Source organism: Egretta garzetta, unplaced genomic scaffold, assembly GCF_000687185.1.
Source record: "Egretta garzetta isolate BGI_Z169 unplaced genomic scaffold, ASM68718v1 scaffold574, whole genome shotgun sequence".
NCBI classification, from domain to species: domain Eukaryota; kingdom Metazoa; phylum Chordata; class Aves; order Pelecaniformes; family Ardeidae; genus Egretta; species Egretta garzetta.
Window position 1 is genome coordinate 277,738 of NW_009259488.1, and position 16,160 is coordinate 293,897.

General features: G+C 50.0%; 1 protein-coding gene across 1 annotated transcript in view; it reads left to right on the forward strand.

Annotated features, from left to right (window-relative positions):
* The window catches only part of MDGA1 (MAM domain containing glycosylphosphatidylinositol anchor 1), a 111,666-nt gene that overhangs the window by 30,380 nt on the left and 65,126 nt on the right, over positions 1-16,160 (forward strand). The window contains exon 11 of the mRNA XM_009637226.2: positions 955-1,248. Coding sequence (XP_009635521.1) covers positions 955-1,248 — 294 coding nt within the window. The remainder of the gene's footprint in view (positions 1-954; positions 1,249-16,160) is intronic.

Below are 16,160 nucleotides of genomic sequence, written 5' to 3' on the forward strand. Positions count from 1 at the left end.
TTATGGCCCTATTTACCTCAGTTGAACCATTAACTCTGAAGCCTAATACAAATAAAATGTCAATATTACATAGGGTTTAGCACAGACATTCCCTTCCTTGGTTCTTGGTGGAGTTGGGGATGTGAACAGCAAACCTCTTCCCACCGACACCTCTGCAGCCTTTAGCTACAGTGATCTGGTTTCTTTTGAGCTTTATCAGCAAAGTTTTGGTTGTCAGTTGGTAGCTGGGTATTTCTCGAGCATTACTGTGCTTCCAGCTCTAGCCCCGGCTCGGCAGCAGTTCTGCTGGGTGAGCTGTTCCCAGCCTGGCCTGCAAGTGATGCCAGAAATGATCTTTGCTGGGACCCATCTCTTGCTCAAGTGAGCCAGAGATAACCAGTGTACTGTGAATCTCAATGTAAAGCAAGCAAAGGCACTCAGCAGAGCTGGCTCCTTGCTGTGGTTCAGGAGTGCATAGGGATCCCAGATTTCTGATAAAGCTGGAGATATGATCTACAAGCGCTAACCCTGTAAGTCTTAGTTTCGGTCTGACCTGTGTAAGGGAGCTAGATACCTTGGCAGATACAACTTCTATTTCTTGGCCAAAAATGCAGTTCCATTTGGGAAATTCACTGACCAGAAGTGGAGAAATGGACCAAAGAGGGTTTTGGGTTTGGGTTCCTCTGTGCTAGCCCTGCTGCTGGGCAGCGTTTTGCAACCAGAGGGTGGGAACTGGGAGAATGTCCCAACACATGGCATTGGGATACACTGTTGGGTCCTCCTTGGTGCCCTGCAGTTCCAGCCCCTGTAGGACACCTTACATGGGCAGTGTGTTCCTATAGGGGTTGCACTGTGTCAAGTGGAAGCTTTTGGAGTTCAGGGCTGTTGGTGTGACTCGAACACGAGCATCTCAAGAATATTCCTTGCTTGCTGGAAACTCGCTGTAAAACGATTCCTTTCTTGTCTCCCTTTTAGTGCCACCAACCATCAGTGTCCCTAAGGGTCAGTCCACAATCACTGTCCGGGAGGGCTCCCGGGCTGAGCTGCAGTGCGAGGTTCGAGGGAAGCCCAAGCCACCCATCATCTGGTCACGGGTAGATAAGGAAAGCCCCATGCCTTCAGGGACCATGACGATGGAGACGTACGATGGGAAGCTGCGCCTGGAGAGTGTGAGCCGAGAAATGAGCGGGACCTATAAGTGTCAGACAGCCAGGTACAATGGCTTTAACATCAGACCCCGGGAAGCCCTGGTGCAGCTCAACGTGCAGTGTGAGTATCACCGTGCAGCGCCGGAGCGCCTGTCCGAATGCCGCTGTACAGAACAGCCTGTGGGCTAAGCAGGGCTGACACCCTCAGTGCTGCTGTCGGGCAGGGCTGACCTTTCTTAGAGGGCTGAGCAGACACCTCTCTCTTGTCTGGGGACCTTTGAACAGTTTGTATTTAACTGGTCTGGCTACGCAAGGCTAAGGGCAGGATTCCGTATGGCCGGCGTGTTGCAGGTGGAAGGGAGAGGGGGCTGTGTTTCCACGCCGTGCTTTCCATTTCCCTATCAGCGGGTGAGGGCAGAAGGGCAGCTTTACCAGGCGTGTGTTTGTGCGCATTACATAGGTGTAGGTACCTGCAGGATATGTCAGTGAGTTTGTAAAGTCAAGCACTCAAAAGGCAGCAAGCGAAGCAGGGTAGGTTTAGACTGGATCTATGGAAGAAATTCTTTCCACTGAGGGTGGTGAAACCCTGGCAGGGGTTGCCCAGAGAGGGGGTGGAGGCCCCATCCCTGGGAACATTGCAGGCCAGGTTGGCCGGGGCTCTGAGCAACCTGATGTGGTTAGCGGTGTCCCTGCTCCTGCAGGGGGGTTGGGCTGGATGGGCTCTAGGGGTCCCTTCCCACCCAAAACTTTCTGTGATTCTATGAATGTTAATTAGACCGTTCCCACCGCACAACCCTTTTTTCAACTTAGTTACCCCAGCTGTAATTTCTGGACATGCCTGAACTATTTTGCCTGAAAAGCGGTGCTAGGCAGACCCTAACAGGGACTGCATGCTCCCAAAGGGTTTCCATGCCAGAAAGCTGTGAGGAGCAGAAAACTGATTCTTAGCGTGTGGTGTATCGAGTGATTTCAGTGATGAGTTGTGCTCCCAGCCCCGCTTGAAGGCATTACCTGTGCACAGCGGTGAATATAGAAGGGGGGGTGCTGCTGGTGTCCACGTTGGGTGACTCTCTCCATCCTTTCCCTGCAGTGGTTTCTCCCTCCAGAGGAGAGGGCGCCTGCTCATCTCCAATGCTTTTGAGGCATGCGGGGGTCTGTGCTGTCACCTTCAAGACTTTGAATTAGACAGGAGGAAGGCAGCTGGGTAAAAATGCCTTGGTCTGGAAGGAGCTGTGAGTGTAGGGGTAGCCCTCCCTGCAGACCTTGTCCCATTGGGATAGCGTGATGGCTGAACCCCTGCAGAGTCCTCGGAGCAGCAGTGGGATAGGTAGGGAGCAGGTTAATTTGCACCCGGGCGTGCTGCCTCTGGGCTGGGACTGATGAGCCTCCACGGGCAGCGCTCGGGAGACACGCTGCCACCCTCCTCCCAGGATCACTCCCTGGGAAGATGGGAAGTGAGATGGGAGCGGATAACCTGGCTGAAGCCAACCAGGCACCCGGCTCACAGCCGTGAGCTGCTGGGAGCACAGCAGTAGCGGAGGTCTGCAAAATCCTGCAGGCACTTGGAGTATTCAAAGATCCCCTTTTAAAATTATCTCTGTCTGTTCAGGAGCATGGCAGAAATTAAATTACAGGATGGGGACAGGGAAATGTGTGCAGATTTCCGTGCAGGTAAGTATGCGTGGAGAAGCTTCCCTTCAGCAGGGTGGAAATGGTCATCTTGGCTTAAGCTGTTTCGGAAGGCAGGCTGGGTCAGGTGTATGGGGCCTGGCAGAACATGGCAGGGAGAATGACTCTTGGTCACCCCAAGAAGTGATGGGAGATGCAGCAGAATCTCACCCGGGAGCAAAGAACCACCAGACCTGCTGGTGTCCCCAGTTTGGTGTTGGTGTTTGAAAGCTGTGTGGTCCTCACTGACCCTCACTCCCCCTGCAGAGGGAGCAGCAGTGCCAAGCCTGGGATGAATTCAGGCTTACTGGGTGGTCTGGAGGGGGACCACAGACCCTGAGTCGTGGGCTGGAGGGGGAGGACATTACTCCCCACACCAGAAAGATGGTAGGTACAAGCCAGAAGCTGCTCTGGGGAAGAGCTTTTGATGTGACCCCCAAGAAGGCAAAGGTGTGATGAACTTCTGTGTAAAGAGCCGCTCAACATACTCTTCCTGTAGCTCTTTCCGAGGCCAAGCAATGCTTTATTGAGATCTTACCCAAGTAATGGTGGCATGGTCCTTGTGGAAGCCCACCCAAACAGCCCTCTTCCCCATCAGTTCTGTGTACCCTCAGTTGAAGCTGGGTGCATAGTGAGTGTTCATACACCTGAGCTGTCTCCTCCTGCCTGGAAACTGTGGAAGGACCCTACGGTGGCACTGCCTATTCTGGGCCTGAGCAGCCAGCTTTGGGTTCAGGCTGGCAATTTGCTCCTTCCATCAGCGTGAAAAACAAACTGCAAGCCAAGAAAGTAGGGCGAGAATTGCCCTCATCCCCTTTGTAGGCTCCTCCCTCCCCCACCCCACCCCCCCATGCAAAAAAAATCCCAGCAAACACCACAGTCCCTGTTTATCCCTCTCCTCCTTGTTCATGCTGCTGGAAGGAGGTGGGGGCTGCGGCGGGGGCCGCTGTGGTTAATTGAAATGCTGCTCTCCAGCGTGGGTAGCTCATTAGTCTGGTGGCTTGCTCTGGAATTCTCATCTTGTCGGAAATGGGGATCGTATGGCTCCTGCAGCCTCCGTGATGAGCGCTACCCCCGCCTCCCCCAGCCCGCGCATCCCCCCGGAGACCCGCTTCGGTGGGGTGCGCATCCACGCGGGTGTGCGGGGGGTGTTGGGGGGGGAGGCTGGTGTGCCTCTTCATGTGTCGGCGTGAGCTCCTTTTGAACTGGCTCACTCAAGGGAAGAGCGAATTCTGGGTGATAATGTGGTTGTTTCTCTGATTTGCTCCAAAGCTAAAGTTGCAAAATCAATACAGCAGATCTGATTAGATGTCAGAACCTGTTCCCGTGCTTCTCTTTTCTTTTCTTTTCCTCCCCTCACCCTCATGCATATAGTGCTGTGTTGTAACAAACTAGCCCAGAAATAGGCTTTGCCAACTGCACTGCAGCAGTGGAAAGAGAATAAGAAGACAAAAAGAACAAGTCAGCTGTCAAAAAAAAAAAAAAAAAAAAAAAGTGTTTGGGCTTTTTATTATTTTTTTGTATTTTGCAAGCAGAAAAAAGTTGCTCTCCTTTTATCTTATGAGCTGTAATTGTCTATCATCAGCTCTCTGACAGGCTGGATGGTCGGAACTGTAGAGCTTTGGAAGATTAATAAGTTCATGAAAGTCCTTGCAGCCTTATAGCTATGTGGTTAGGATCAAGAAATGTTGTGTACTGGGTAGAGCGAGAGATTGGGCTTGTCAGAACTCCTAGAAATCTGGCTACCACTTGGAGTGGCGGTGTCTTGTCCTCTTCTCCTCTGCCTTCGAAACAGGAATAAACCTGACCCATCCCTTCAAGGGTTCATGGGGCATAATAAACATAGCACTTTGGAATCTTGACATAAAAAGAAGTAATGGAAGGGCAGAGTGCTGTTGTTAATGATATCAGTGCTGATGCTGTTGTCACGGCTTTTTTTCAGGACCAGGTTCTTGCTCAAAAAAAAATCCCAGCAGAAAAATGAATCCTCTGCAGAGGTGGGTTTAAGATCAGGGCTGGGTCACCCTGCGTAGGTGAGGTAGCATAAGGCTGTAAAACACACAGTGGGCTTGAAAACGTGCAGCCCTCTGGGTTTTGGAACACAAAGTGTCATTCGAGCCAATACATATGAAAGGAGGAAGGAAAGAAGGTGGGCATGTGTGGCTCAGTGGAAAGGATGCTAGCTAGGTAAAAGCTTAGCAAGTACGTAATAACAAATTGCAAAAAATATATTAGCCACATATCCTAAAAGCCTGGTCAAAACAGCATTTCCATGAATTGCAAAGATTAGTAGTGGCTGTTGCTAGAACTGGCCTTTGAGATGACTGCTTTATCACGGTGAATATTGCATTTGCTCCGTCAGAGCCTCGTATAACAGCGTGGGGTAAATTGCAATCCTAGTGCGTTATCCTGCTTGAATGACACTGCATCAGCTCTGATGCTGTGTCAGTCCCCAACAGCAGGTCAGAAGCTACTGGCCAGCTCAGTCAAAGTCCATGTCAACCCTGCACTCCTCGTCGCACCTGATCCTTGACACATTTGCTCCAGTATTTTCCCACAGGTAGGTTTATCCTCCCTCACAGAACTCACTACTTGCTGTCTCAGACCCTTGCTTGATCACCTGAATGGGTTCACCCGCTTTGGACAACCACCAAAGCCTGGCAGCAGACCACCCATCTCCTCTGTTGAGAGATGTTAATTAGGTCACCAAATTCTGATCATTGGATAAGCACTTTTGCTGGTGCCATTCTTGTCTTTGGCAGCAGTCTTGGTGTCTCTAAGCACCCAGAGGATGAAGGAAGAGGAGATATTTACATAGAGTTGACCTTGTTTCGGGTAGTGAAGTCTGAAAGGTGATCCTGTTTCTCACCTTTGGGTCATGCAGTAGGTGAGATCTTGGCAGGAAGAAAGACTAGAAGAAAAATTAACCTGAGTGTCTCCTTCCCTGGAGTAACGTGGTCCGTGAATTTGGCCCCTTCTGGATCCAAAATAACAATCCACAGTCATCTGGGATTGATCTCCAAAGGATTACGCTTATTGTCCTTAGGTAGAGTTTTGCCACGTCAAGCAGCAGGTGGATTATTGGGCTTTATCTTCAAACCGTAGTGAATATTAGGTGTCATCGGGAAAGCAGACTGTCGTTCCCTTTGGAGGGGCAGTTCCCGTGGTTAACAGGACGTCAGGAGCCCTTGCACAGTCCTAGGCATAGGCATTGCCCCAGGGCCGGTGGCCGGCAGGTCTGGCTCTGCCCTGACCTGGAAGGCAGCCAGAATACGTCCTGTGGGGGCATCTGTTGCCTTCATCGCTTAAACTAATGTTCAGGTGGGCACAGATATGTTTTCCTACTCAAGCTCACACGCTGGCAAATGTTATTCCTGGTCACACGCTGTTGACTCATTCCTCTTTAAAATCCTGCCGAACCCATTGGCAATGCTGTACATCAGGCGGGCAATAGTCAGCATCAATTTCCCCTGTTATCTATGCAGCAAGAGCAGGGAGGAGAGGAGGGGGTGATACTGTAAATAAGTAAGAAGCATCGCTGGATCCACGCAACTGGAAATGGAAATGCATTAAACTGTTTCGATCAACTCTTGAAGCCATAGCTCAATGTCAGTGGTCTCTGCTGGTGCCCTGCCCCCTCTGAAACATAAGCTTGGATATTAACTGCTCCGTTAAAAGCGCTCTTGAGACATGCTCCTGGCATGCAGAGTGGCTAGGACCGGGTTTTTGGCTTCTGAGAGCTCCCTGCAGCTCTCCCTGCCTATGGGAAGGCAATCTAAGAGAAATGAGGCTGACTGTGGCCAGAGCTGACCCATATCTGTGACTGAGCTGGCTTCTCTCTCTTGCTGCTTGGCCATGTGAGCTGGAATATGGAGCCATCTGCTAAGAATTTTAGCCTTGGCTGGTTTCGTTTCTGAGAGTATTTATTAATAGTGACTGTTTTCATTTTTTTTTTTTTTTTTTATTATTTTCATCAGTGAAGTCCATCCTAACACCCTCCTCCAAGCTGAGGAGCGCAGTTCAGGAGCTAACTGGTGGGGGGCAGAAGGTGGTTTTTCTACCCTTGCAGTGGCTGGGGCTTTCCTGCCTTTCCATTCATGCTTCAGTATTGCTGTTCTACATGGTACAGGTCTTGCTCCCAAGAGAGGGAAACTTCAGGCTCTCCTACCAACCAGAGCCCTGGGATCTTCTGGTTCATTTTAGACATCAGAGGCTTAAGAATGAACTGATGTTCTGGGGAAGGTGCGTCTCTATCTAAAGCCATGGGAAAACTGTGCCTTCTGCTAGTTCGGTGTTTGCAAACCTGGAGACCTTCATTAGTGAAGAGAAGAAAATAATTTGTAGTCACGGGCATGACCTCGACCAGCCAGTCTGAACAAAGCCTGACCTGGTTGTTAGGTCCCGCTTTGATGGAAATCCTCCCTGTTTATCCCCTAATTTGTTGTGCAGAGGTTTGTGTGACTAAGCTGAAAGTACACATGTTATTTCTGTGTTCCTATCAACACACAGAACCCTCCTGGTCCCCCCATTAAGAGCAGAGAGTTTTGATCCCGAGTCTCAACGCGCTTCCCTCCTGCAGCATTGTGGCTGGGATGAAGCTGCTCGGAGCCTGTGTTTGTGCACGTAACCCTGTCCTGGGCGATAAGCTGTTAGGATGGCTCACTCCGCTTCCCGGTGCCTGGGCTGCTAACGACTAATTAGAGTTGTCAGTCTAAGGACGGGGTGAAGGAGGAAGCAGTTTTACTCCGTCATGGCTGTAAACCCAAATGGCCACGGTTCAGAGCACAGTAACAACCGCAGAGGCTTCGCTGGCCTCGGATTTGTTTTAACAATTGCCATCGCTTGGGCCTGGGGCCTGGCAGGCGGAGGCTGTGACGGTGCTTAACATCGTTTTCGGATCGGGTCTTCAGATCGTACCGAATGTAGCTGAAAAGAGGATGGCTCCTGTTTGTCTAGGGCTGTCGGCCCTACCCTCCTGCCAGCCTCGTGGCATTGAGGGGCGGGTAGCCTTGACGGGCTACGGATGCTTAGCTAAAACCTTCTCCTTCGTGACCGCCCTTATGTTTGCGGAGCAAAGCCCCAGGACGCCCCAGTACTGTTTTTTTTGTAGAATTTGGTGTATGCAGCTTTGGAGGAAAATGTCTTTCACAGGGTTGTCCTGGTTTCGGCTGGGATAGAGTTAATTTTCTTCCTAGTAGCCAGCATAGCGCTGTGTTTTGGATTTAGTACTACAAGAATGTTGATAACACACCGATGTTTTTAGTTGTTGCTCAGTAGTGCTCAGACTACTCAAGGACTTTTTGAGCTTCTCCTGCTCGCCCAGGTGCATAACAAGCTGGGAGGGGGCACAGCCAGGACAGCCAACCCAAACTGACCAAAGGGCTATTCCATACCATAGAACGTCATGCTTGGGGGGGTTAGTCGGTCGGTTGGGGGGAGAGTGATTGCAGCTCGGGGACTGATCGCTGCTTGGGGACTGATTGCGGCTCGGGATGGGCTGGTCATCGGTCGGCAGGTGGTGAGCAATTGCGTGGTGCATCATTAGTTTTGTATATTAGGGTAAAGCAGTTGTATGAATTTTGGCTGGCCTTTGCCCTGTGTGGGTAGCAGTGAGGACTTGCGCTGCAGGACCCTGGTCTCTTCTCTGCTTGCTGCCTTGTGGGGAAGGTTCCCAGGTGCTGAGATTTTCTTGGTCTCCCCTGCACCCCAAGAGCTTTTCCGATTTACCTCTTTGATTGAAATCGGCCTGACAGAGCACGTCTGCACGCTGTGGTGGCCAGGAGATATCGGAGACTTGAGACGTAAAGCAAAAGGCCCAGATGGCAGGGAGAATTCACTGGAGCAGTGGGGGCTGGGGAGCAGATTTGGCAAAGCTGGCGTGTTCAGTTTGTGGCACCGTCAGATGCAAAGCGCCGGGCGTCCTCCTCGCTGTGCCCTGGGTAAATGACCGTGAAAGAAGAGAGGATGATCCCCAGATATGTGCCTCAGGAAGGTGGGAGCCCTCCTTAAAGAGGGGACCTACGTCTGCTACGTGAGATTGCAGCCTGCCTGCACCGCCGTTCAGCCGCTGTGCAGCTCATTGCCCATCTCTGAACATCTCCACGGCTGCAATGTAGGCTGAGTAAAAGCTTGTGTGAGAGCTCCTCGCCTAGAGAGATGGATTTGTTTGTTCAGAAGAGAACTGGTTTAAATCAGCTAATCCATTTCTCGGATATTGTTGGGAGAAACAAATGCACTTTCCATAAGCTGCCATTATCCTGGTTTTTTGGCCAGACTCTCCAGGAAGAGCAACTTAATTTTACCAAGAGAGAGAGAGAGAGATCAGTTTTGTCAGGAAAGGAGAGACAAGAGCTATACAGACACAGTGGGTGGCAGGCAGTCTTGGTCATCTCTCCGTGGACCACTGCTCACCTACCATGGCCCTTTCAGGGCTGAACACCACATCTGTTCTACTTCAGAGACTCCTTTTAAGATTTTCCTGCCATGGCAGCTCTTTTCCTGGTAGGACCTAGCTACACATCAACTTGTTGGGATAAAAAAACCCAACTCCAGAATCCTCCCAAATGCTTTGTGCTGGGCATCCTGCAAGGCTGTGCACATTTGGGTCTCGCCCAAGCGCATCCTTGTCTTTAAGCCACAGGAGCATACTGCTGCCCAAGTGCTGTCAGATGCTTTCCCAGTGATTCCCATCTTGCTGTTCTGAAGAAACCGCTTTGGTTTTGATCCCTGTTGTCTGGGTTTGGGCTGTGGGTGAACCCGCCTGTATCAAAGATCTCCAAACTGCCATACAGCTGGTGGTACCCAGACAGCATCACGGCAGCCTGCCTGGAGGGAGAGGTTCTCCTGGCTCTGCTTCTATTTGCATGGAGGTGTAACGCAGGTTCCTCTCTTAACGTACACTGTGAGTGCTTCTGCTGTGCACCTACCTCCGGTCAGCAGGTCAGAGATGGTGAGGTTGGCACGGCGGCTGCTGCCAAGACTTCCCTCTTGGTCTGCGCAGCACCGGTCCGTGTCCAGGGGATCACAGAATCCCAGACTGGCAGGCGTTGGAAGGGACCTTGGGAGATCACCCAGTGCCACCCCCCTGCTCAAGCAGGGTCACCCAGAGCAGGGGGCACAGGACAGCGTCCAGGAGGGCTTTGAATATCTCCAGAGAAGGAGACTCCACAGCCCCCCTGGGCAGCCTGGGCCAGGGCTTGGGTACCCTCAAAGTCAAGAAGTTCTTCCTTCTATTCAACTGAAACCTCTTCTGTTTCAGTTTGTGCCCATTGCCCCTTGTCCTGTCGCTGGGCACCACTGAGAAGAGTCTGGCTCCGTCCTCGTGACATCCACCCTTGAGATATTTGTAGGTGTTGATGAGGTCCCCTCTCAGTCTCCTCTTCTTCAGGCTGAACAAGCCCAACTCTCTCAGCCTTTCCTCATAGGGGAGATGCTCCAGTCCCTTTACCATCCTTGTTGCTCTCCTCTGAACTCTCTCTAGGAGTTCCTCATCTTTCTTGAAATGGGGAGCCCAGAACTGGGCCAAGGCAGAGAAAGGGACGTGGATCCTGGAGTGTGGGGTGGCAGGGTATTCTCTGGCAGAGGTGATGGACGGGCCTAGGATCTGAGTTTATGGGGAATGTGTTAGGGAGAGGAGAAGAAGGTACCTGCTTGTATGGCTTGGGTGTAGTGGGTATATTGGAAAGAGAAAAGCCAGTGGAAAAGACTGGGGATAGGAGGGCTGGGGATGGGAAGGTTTGTGTTTATATTCTAGCAAAAGAGAGGCCTGCTGCTGACGCCTGAGCAAAGTAGATTTGAGAAGGCATGTCCTGTATGTGGTAATGCTGGCATCCCGAGACATGGGGCAGGGAACTGGTGGATGGAGGGAGGTAGAAAAGTGCTGTCGGCTCTCATATTTTAAGGCTGGGGTCACAGGAGAGGAAAGGAAGGAATGCCCTGTCCCTGTCAAATTCTGCCTCTTGGTGACCAGGACACGAGCATGTTGAGTGCTCAGCTGTGGGGAGAGAGATGCCACGGACCAGAACTGGCTCAGGGGACCAGGAAGACACCAAGCAGGCAAAAAAACCAATTCATCTTCTCATGGCAACTCTCAGCCTCTGCACAAGAGCCTGAGGCACAGAGAAGTGAAAACAGCTCTCCGGGGAGAGCACAGGACATCAGACCTGATGCAGGACCTGTGCTGGGGAGCAGAGACTCTTCTCCCCCAGCCTCTTGCCCAGAGAGAGCTATGTGGTGCCATGGCGTTGCACCTGTGCCTTTGCCTTTCTCCCATGATTTTTGGGCCCTAAACCACGTCAAGCAGCACCTATGAAGGTGGAGGAGCAGGCTCCCATGCTATTCCTCACCTACTCCCTGCGCCCTGGCACTGGAGCAGAGCTGGGAGGTGGAGGCAACACACAGAACAGCAATGCCACTTTTGAGGAGGGGGCTTATGCAGGGAAGACCCCGAGACACTCCTGGCATGGACAGAAGCCCTAATAGGAAACCAAGCATCTGGGGGGGTGTTCTGAATTTTAATTAGCCATGACCATCCTGACCCCAAGCTCTGAAACAGCACCAAATACATTCATTCCTATAGGGAAACTGTGTGCACATGGATTACATTTTAGAGGTGCTTGGGTTTCTCTCCATCCTAGCAGGTCTTCCAGTATGCTGGATGCTGTACTGGGAAGCTGAGGGTTCAGTTTTTAGGAAGGGCTTAGGGGTCTTTTGGAGCTTTCTGTGGGGAAACAAGTGTTCAGTTACTAGCTTGTGCTCCTCCGCTTGGGCCAGTCTCTGAGAGAGAAATTGTTTTTTCTTTGAAGGCAGGAAACTGTTTTCTCAATGAGCAGAGATCGCATTTCCAACATGCACCCCTCTCACCCTATTTCACGTCGTATAGGTCCTGATTTCCATTCCTTTTTGCCTCTCTTATTGCAAACACAAATAAGCTTGTGCGTGCACGCACTCCTGCCTCATCTCAGCTTTTGCTTCTGATTCGAATTTAATTGGCCTCCAGGACTTGAGGTAGAACAGTCGGTTTTCTTTTATGAACCCAGTGATGAACCTGCAAAGCCCTCATTGGTCCCAGGAATTGACAGACATGCCTAAATTTCCTAGTTGCATGCAGACCTGTTCCATTTTGTATGATTTTGGAGTCCTTGTTTTCTAGGGTCGTGTGCGATCGCAGGAAACAATGGAAATTTTTCATTACGGTTGACTGGGAGGAAGCTGACTTTGAGACTGTTTGCTTGTTAGCCAAGCTGCAAGGAGATGAATGGGATGTAGAAGAGACTGAAAATGACTCCATTTCTGTGGCGAAGAGGCATCTGGGATCAATCCCTGCTGCCGAAAGAAAGAATGGCAACTGAAGGCCATTCCAGCCAACCCTATGTAGGCTCTTGATCTGTTGTGACCTCTTCTCACATCCGATGAAACGAGTGCTGTAAATCTCATCTGTCACAAACATGCTACAGCTCAGGACCCAACTCAACCAAGCATTTGGTGGGACGAATTGGTTGGAGTGTCCAAACTAATAGGGGTTCCCAATAGTAGCTGCGATTGAGGTCAAGAGAACAAAAATAATGGCGTTTGCACTGAACAGGGGTCTTCCTTACCAAATGCTGATTGCAAAGAGATATTTTACTGTCCTAATCATAAGCTAGAATGCAGTAGCTAATAACAACTTAATGCAATATAGATGGGCTTAATAGTGCTAGGTCTGCTGGGATTTTCTGAGCCGTTCGTAGCTTATGCATAATACAGGCCCTTTAGCCAACATCCTGGTGTGCTGTAAAATGGGGAAGTGGGACTTGAGGGAAAGGGAGCAGCCCTCCATCTAAGGTGGTTTGCTGGAAAGAGCATGATGGGTCTAAAGGGATGAAAAGACGGTGGCAGTTGGCTGGGTCAGAGGAAAACAGAGCAACACTCAAAGTGAGGTTTTGTGGTTTGGGGATTTTTCTCTTCCCCTTGGGCTGCTTGTAATGAGGCCTTGCAAAAGTCCAAGTTTATGCCTGGAAATGGGCAATTTTTTATTCTGATTAGCTTTCTAGGAACCAGCTCACATGTATAAATGAAAAGATGCAAACAAAACTACCTACGGGTTTTAAAGAGGGGAGGAAAGGCAGTTGGGTTTTGCAGTGTTTTGTTGGGGATTTTTTTTTTTTTAAACCATTTGGAGAAGCTTCTGTGCTCCAATCCACCTACTCAAAATGCTGGGACTCCACCTTTGTGATCGTTAGGAGAAAGCGCGAGCTCTTTGAGCCTCTTTCTAACCATCTTGTGCTGTTGGCCTAGACAGGAGAGTCAGTTATATGTCAAGCATGGTCTCTCTAGTGGACCTGAGGAACCAGGTGAGTTCATTCTGTGGATCTAAGCCTGGGTTATTTGTACGTTTTCAGTGCAGCGTCTATGCACAGGCTGAAGTGAGAGAGAATTCAGCATGTGCCTCAGTAAGTTGTTCCAGCGTTTTTTTACTCTCATGGCTCAGTTGTCATGAGTTAATCTAAGCCTGTCTCATTTCAGTTTCCAACTACAAGCTCTGTTTATGCCTTTGTCTTCTCACATAAAGAGCTATTTGTTATCAGCGGTCTCTTCCTTGTGTAGTCTCAGACACCAGAACAAGTAATCTCTTAGCCTTTTTTCAGTAGGCAATCCGGAGCAAGTCTCTTTAGCCATTTACCACAAGGCATGTTTTCCAGCCCTTGATTCATTTTTATAGCCCTCTTCTCAGTTCTTTTTCTTTTTTTTTTCAACATCATTCTGGCAGCGTGGTCACCCGTATTAAACAGATTTTCAAAAATCATCTCACCAATGCAGATGCAGAGGTGATGCCCATCTCACAATATGGTTAGTAAGCTTTGGCTTAATCATCCAAGGATTTGGACATCTCTGGACTACAGAATTATGCTGAAAGCTGATGTTCACTGGGTTACGTCAACTCAAGTGCCTCTTGGAATCGTTGTCTCTTTCCTACCAAGTGACACATTCTTTCCTCAACAGTTTTCTTTCCAGACCTTTTACGTTATCCAAGATAAATTGAATGCAGTTACCATAAGCCTGTTCCATCAAGCAAAGCAAGTCCTGTCTGAGGTATCTCTCTAGTATGTTATTTACTGCTGCATATTTTGTGTCCTCTACAGATGTTGGCATCTTGTCCTGACATAGGCACTTAAGGATGGTGCTTGTCAGTTATTGCGTATTAAAGCGCTGCCTTTTGGGTGGGGGAAGGAAGCAAAGCACAAGCCACATCCCAGAGCTGGGCTGAAGTCTGCACCCAGTCACCCCAGCGGCAAATGGCTGTAAGGTCATTCAGACACCAAAGGTGGTTACGTGCGATGGTGGCTACGCAGCCTGAACGGGGGACTTCATAACACGCTTTAGCTATGCCAACCTGCTGGCTGGTCTTTGACCTTGATGAAGATGTGAAGTAACGTCAGCTTAAGAGGTTCATGTGGGATCTCCCTGGAGAGAGACCTTCCTAGAGAAGGTCTTCCCTCTCACTAGAGAGAGCTCAGTGGCGTGCGCAGCCATTTAAAGTTTCTTTTTGAACTCTTTCAGTTAATGTGTTTTTAATCTGCTTAGTGTGGGCTGCATTTGAATAGAATTACATCTTCAATTAGTCTGTCGTGTGGAAGCAAGCCAGGATCTTTCCAATGCCTGAGGATGTTATGACAAGACAGTTACTTTTCTTGTTGCTTTCTCAAACACTACCCAGTTTGTCTGCCAAGAACCTATAAAACTATATTAATCATCATTCATTTTTTAGCTGGTGAAGATGCATCCCTACATTCATCTTCCATGAGGTTTTTTTTCTGGAATCAGCAAGGAATAAAAAGGTTTATTGCTGTTTGCTCTGAGGTCTCCTCTGCTTACATTGACCCAATTGGTCTGTGTTTGTACTCCCATAGGCAATACAGGCGTGGAGGGTACAGAATAATTTTATCTCCTCTGGTGTTTGCAGGATGCTATCACGAACTTCCCCTCAAAGGCCTGGCTAGGTGAAGTTCTCCCCCATCTTTTCCTATTTTCTATGGCATTTTTAAGATTTTTATGATCTGTTGTTAGTCTGTTATTCTGCCAGTTTTGCACTGACGAATTCAGATCAGGGTACACAGGTCCAGCTAGAGTCTTACAAACAGGACACACAGAAGCCTGTCCTCCCATCACCTTTGGCTTTGATCACAGATTTAGCCACAGATATTCCCAGTTTAGGTCCACACAGGTTCTTTCCAGAGCTGTACACAGACATATACCCTCTCTCTGCCCAGCAGAGTGGGATGGCTTAGCAAATGTTGCTGAAACTTGTTTAAAATGTCCTTTTCACCTGGGGTATCTGATTCTGGGAGGCATTATCTATCATGGAGAGGCTGGAAGGAGCAGGACGCCATGTTACAGCGTGTGCTGCCGCAAGCCCTTGGGCTGAAGAAGAGAAGACTGAGAGGGGACCTCATCAACACCTACAAATATCTCAAGGGTGGGGGTCATGAGGACGGAGCCAGACTCTTCTCAGTGGTGCCCAGCGACAGGACAAGGGGCAATGGGCACAAACTGAAACACAAGAGGTTTCAGTTGAATATGAGGAAAAACTTCTTGACTTTGAGGGTGCCCAAGCCCTGGCCCAGGCTGCCCAGGGGGGCTGTGGAGTCTCCTTCTCTGGAGATATTCAAAGCCCGCCTGGATGGAGTCTGGTGTAACAAGCTCTAGGAAAACCTGCTTGAGCAGGGGGGTTGGACTGGGTGATCTCCCGAGGTCCCTTCCAACCCTTGCCATTCTGGGATTCTGTGATAATTGCTGATGGACGGACCCAGGCCAGGATCCGCTTTCAGATCTCGATGCAATGGCTGAGAATGAGGAGGTAACAGCCTTACTTTTTGTGTCCCAGAAGAGTCAGGAATGCGAATAACGGAAGCTTTATGGAACCAGCTTCAGGCATTTATCTGTTGGACCAAAATCCAGGTGTCGGGAGAAGAAATGGAGTGTGTACTTCCTGCCTTTGCTGCAGCCAAAGTCCTCGTCGGTCAACATGAGAAAGTGTCTGTGTGAGACAGGCATGTGCCCACAGTAAGGGGATGCTGCTTCTCCAAATGGTTCCTGTGGTGCTGGCCTGGTTTGAGGTCGGCCACAGAAGCAGCCTGGAAAATCGGATGTCAGAGCAGATTTATCCAGTGAGCGGGACCGTTAATAAATTTCCCTCCCCTGGTCCAAGTCTGGAGGAGATGGGACAGAGCCGAGAGCCAGATGGGAAGGTCGAGGGAGCAGGCTGCTGTCCTTGAACAATTGCCAGCTCCGTCATTGGCCTCCTTCCCATGCCCTCTGCTGCAGAGGAGACCCCAAGCCCTGGGAGGATGATGTCTGGGAGCCCACACCACCTGCGGCCATCAGAAG